At 40.6% G+C, this 4,466-nt stretch overlaps 1 protein-coding gene across 1 annotated transcript in view; it reads left to right on the forward strand.

The window, feature by feature from the left end:
* LOC118326504 (microtubule-associated tumor suppressor 1 homolog) overlaps nucleotides 1–4,466 on the forward strand; it is a 59,897-nt gene that overhangs the window by 25,325 nt on the left and 30,106 nt on the right. Inside the window, 2 exon segments of the mRNA XM_035659506.1 lie at nucleotides 2,664–2,677; nucleotides 2,680–2,914. Coding sequence (XP_035515399.1) covers nucleotides 2,664–2,677; nucleotides 2,680–2,914 — 249 coding nt within the window.

The following is a 4,466-nucleotide window of genomic DNA, read 5'->3' on the forward strand; positions in this document are numbered from 1 at the left end:
ATGGAAAGTAGTAATAATAATAATAATAATAATAATAATAATAATAATAATAATAATAATAATAATAATAGGACCTCCAAGGGAACATTGTGTAGAGCTATGGGAGGAAACCAGTAGAAACATCGAGTACAGATGATTACTGAAGACCAAGGCTGAGGCTGACTCCACTGCAATCACATGATCACTGTGGAGGGGGGCATTCCAAACACCTTACTGAACACCTTACTGTAATGCATCACTTACAGGCCAGAGAAATAACACTGTAGCACCGTGTCAATCCAAGCAGGACTGCCAGGGCCTCCCTGCTCAGCTGGAGATCAGGCTGCAGGTACCAAAAGTCGTTAGAAAAACCAGGCACTGCCAGGTTGATCTGACAGGGCTGTCGGCTCTGGAGGACAAGTTTTAAAAAGTTCCCTTAATATGCATGAGTTAGGTTTTTGAGTGAAATAAAATGATAGTAGTTTTTACAGCAGCAGACAGTAACAAGGTCTTTGGTGGTGTGGCTTTGGAGTGCAAGAAGGGACCGTTGGATTTTTTTTACTACATAAGCCAGCATCAGGACATAATTGTTAGAGATGTAGATGGTGGTGGATCTGCATCATGGCTACTTCAGATAGTTCACTGTTCTCATTAAAAGAGGTGCAGAGACGTCTTATTGTTTGCCACTTGACATTTTGTTCCTCTCTTCCTGCTATTTCTTTGTGTTGCAGTCTTCACGTCCCCGCTTTGGTGTGAAGAGGAGGGCGTTGTGGCTCTCAGGGGAATTCATTCTCCGTTTGGTTTTAGGAAAGAATGTGTGATTCAGTCCACAAAAATGAAAAGAGCTTGAGACGTTGGGCTTGACATTTCCATAACTATAGAACCGCTGCAGCAGCATGTACTTTCATCCTCTGGATACTAACAAAAGAGCCATTCTGTCATTTGTGAAGACTTTGAGTTACAGATTGCACTTTCTTTTTTTCTTAACTGCTTATTACATGTATGTATGTATATATAATTTAAAATATAGGCCAGTTTTACATCTTTGTTTGCATATCTTACGGATGATCAGAAAAAATTTTTTTGACCTGTAAATCACTTTGGGAGTCATGGCATGTTCTGGTCTGAGTTTTGATTGGTGGTGGGGGGTTTATAGCTGGAATTAAGCTTTTTCTGACACTCAACTGTGACAGATGTTGATTTCTCTGTTATTTTGGTATAATCTGACTTATAAAAAGCATTTTTTTTGCAAGTTTTAAGGAAGAACCTAATTGATGGATGGGGGATGCTGATGCTGCGTAGTCTCTGTTACAGTGATTCAACAGGTTATTTTCTCCACGTTAGTCACATGTATATCTAAATGAAGTAGGCGACATTTTCTTTGTTCTGAACCAAGGTGTAATATTGTGACTGCTGTCATAGTGACTGTGGATGTTTTCATCCTCTGAGAAATATCACATTCTATTCACACACATATATTTTCTTGACATCTACTACAGTACCCATAATCATCGTGTGATCGGGACCGTTCTTGGTATGATCCTTACAGTTGCAGTGTCGCTCTCTCCACTTTTAGATACCTGTGATCCATTAGATCCTCAGCATCCTAACAGCATGTTTAAATGACACTATATTCCCTTAAACTCTGACTGAAAAAGACCAAAATTCTGTCTTCATATCTGTAAAAAAAAGAAGGCAGTCTGTAAAACAAATAAACAATTTCTCTTAAGAAAGAAGGTGAGAAAGAGATACAACACATTAGAAATAGTTTTCTTGCAGGTCTAATGCTGTCACACACCTCCAAAAAAATGCAAATCCTACATAGTTAATTAATACACTCACAATTCACACTGAAATTTCGCTGAGTGATGCAACTGTTTGAAAAGTCTGGTGGCTGTAAATCATTTGCCAAAACAATAGCAGGATTTTGATGGTATCAGGATCACCCTGCAGCTATCCAGCTGCTGCTGGTGTCAGCTGCATAACAATATATTGTATTCCAGTCAGAGCCAGCAAGGAAGCATCAAACACATACAGCTGGTGGTACACTGTGTACTTGAGAGAGAGACTGTGTGTGTGCGTGTGTGCGTGTGTGTGTGTGTGTGTTTAAAGGTTGTGATAGCTGGTTTTGTCACATTGTAAATATTGCGCCAACATCACTGTAGATGTGACCGTGACCTCAGGCATGCTGATGCTTTGCTCCTGTCTCTGTGCCATGCAGGCCTTTTTTTACCTGTGCATTGCCTCTGTCTTTCTGCTCTATTGTTTGTGTGGTTGAGATGGTACAACAACAACCCTCAAGTGTGACATTAAACTTAACATTACATATGAGACTCACTTTGATTACTTATATATTATCTAATAAAAGAGAGAGATGGGGGAGAGATTTGTAGTGAATGGAATGGACAGAAAGTAATGGTCTACCTATACGTGTCATAAATAGCTGCCTCTCCTACACTGACGATTGTTCAGCTCACAAAAACAGCTGTGTATATGAAATCCACTAGACGTAGCACTACTGCTGACCAGACTCCATTGACAAAACCAGGAATTTTACCTAACTAGTTATGTTTTATGGCAGTATTAATTCCAATACAATAGTCAATTTTTTTGTATTGTATTTGTGGCAATGGATGAAGCTAACTCATGGCTCTCTGTGTTTCCTCTTTCTCTCTCTTTCCCAGGTATCCCCAAACCTTCGCAACCACCACAGAGCGAGCCATTTGCACTGCTGCCCCCGGGGTCCCCGTAACATCCAGCTCCAAAACCCACAGCAAATCAGCAGCCACATTGGGTTGGTCGGCGACCACGTAAGCACCCGCGGCGTCAAAACTTCCCTGTTAAGGGATTACCACAAGCCTCAGCCCTCATCTTCTTGGGAAAAGCAATGAGAACAAATGGAAGCCACAAGCAAAGGTTAAGGCGGTGGGGTTGTGTGTGCCAGCTTTTTTCCTCTCTTCTCTTTCCTCCTCAAACAAACACCTCCCTAATTCATCAAGAGGTGGTTTTCTTTGGTGGTTTTCCTATCACTGCTGACTAACTTCCTTTTCTTTTATGTTGGTGTGTGTTTCTCAAAGCATCCAACCATGCCATGAAGCGAACACATTCCTGTCCCATCCGTATAACACACACACACACACACACACACACACACCACACACACACACACACAACACACACCACGCTCATATACAGATGTACAAATCAGCTGCCTAAGAGTGCGCTGACTTCATAAAGTTTCTTGGTACAAACAGGCCTGTTATACGGTCAGTTCCTCTCTCACTTTGTTTGTACCACTGTCATCAGACCCCGCATCCGCCGCCTGGGGAATCTATGGAATGTGTGTGTGTGTGTGTATGTGTGTGAGAGTATTTAATTCCACACTCAGCAGCAGCAGCTAATGTTTCTGTCTTTGTCCTATACGATGTCTATTATCATTGTGTTGTATTTTGGTTTTCCAGTGAACTTGTGGATATGTGTGTGTGTGTGTTGTCTACAGTGCCATTCTTCATTAATTCATTAAACAAAACCCAGAAGCTCACAATAAAGAATGTACCTTGAGTGACAGTGTGACACAAAGCCTGGAGTACATCCAGCCATCATCATCCAACCTGGTCATCAGTGGTTTCCGTCCTCACCCAGCAACTGTCTGAGTCATCCTGAATGTTTCATAGCTTGGTGGCAATTTGGTGAAAATCAAACTCTCCATACAGAGGATGGAGATCATACTTTAAAGTGACTCTTTCTTATTTCTAAGAGCCTGGAGATATTCAGCTAGCAAAATGAACTTTTTAGACTTCAGATCAGTCAGTATTTCGTTTTTGAACTTCTATTAGGCTAGTCTAAAATCAAAACACTGGATTATTGAAGGCAAACACACTTTCTCATTTGGCCTCCCAGCCTTGCTTTTTATAGTCTCTACAAAGCCCTGCTAAACATCCCTACAAAAACATAAAGGGAAAATCATGAGATGTAGTCGAAGGCTCAGGAAAAAAACTAGTTAGTGAGTGAGTGGAGAGCACTTGGCACACAGAAATATTGACATTTCTAAACGCATACTAAAATGTAATGAAAAGTGGTTCAACAGCTCTTCTCTTTTCCCACTGACCATCACAGTGATAGTTACAGATCGCTAGGTTGTTATGGTAACCAGATTACATTCGAGGTTCCTAGTTCCCATGGTAATATTTAGGTTCTGTATTCATCAGAGAGGAGTGTCCGTGTAGTACACCTCCACACAGTTTGTTTTATGTGTTCTGTCATTTATAGATGCACAATAGTACTCTCATTAATTATCACCTTTTATATGTTTGAGCTGTCCACATGAAGGGAAATCAAAGACTGTAGCCATGAGGGCATTGTATTGCACATGTGTGGAAACCAGGAATACACCAGTATGTTAGTCTATTCAGTCAAACTCCACCCAGTGATATTGATTATACTAATTAAAGAATTAATTAGTGAGAGTAATTTGATCAAGACTGTTT

The sequence above is a fragment of the Morone saxatilis genome, unplaced genomic scaffold (assembly GCF_004916995.1).
Source record: "Morone saxatilis isolate NCDOM2014 unplaced genomic scaffold, NCSU_SB_2.0 Contig17, whole genome shotgun sequence".
In the NCBI taxonomy this organism is placed as follows: Eukaryota; Metazoa; Chordata; class Actinopteri; family Moronidae; genus Morone; species Morone saxatilis.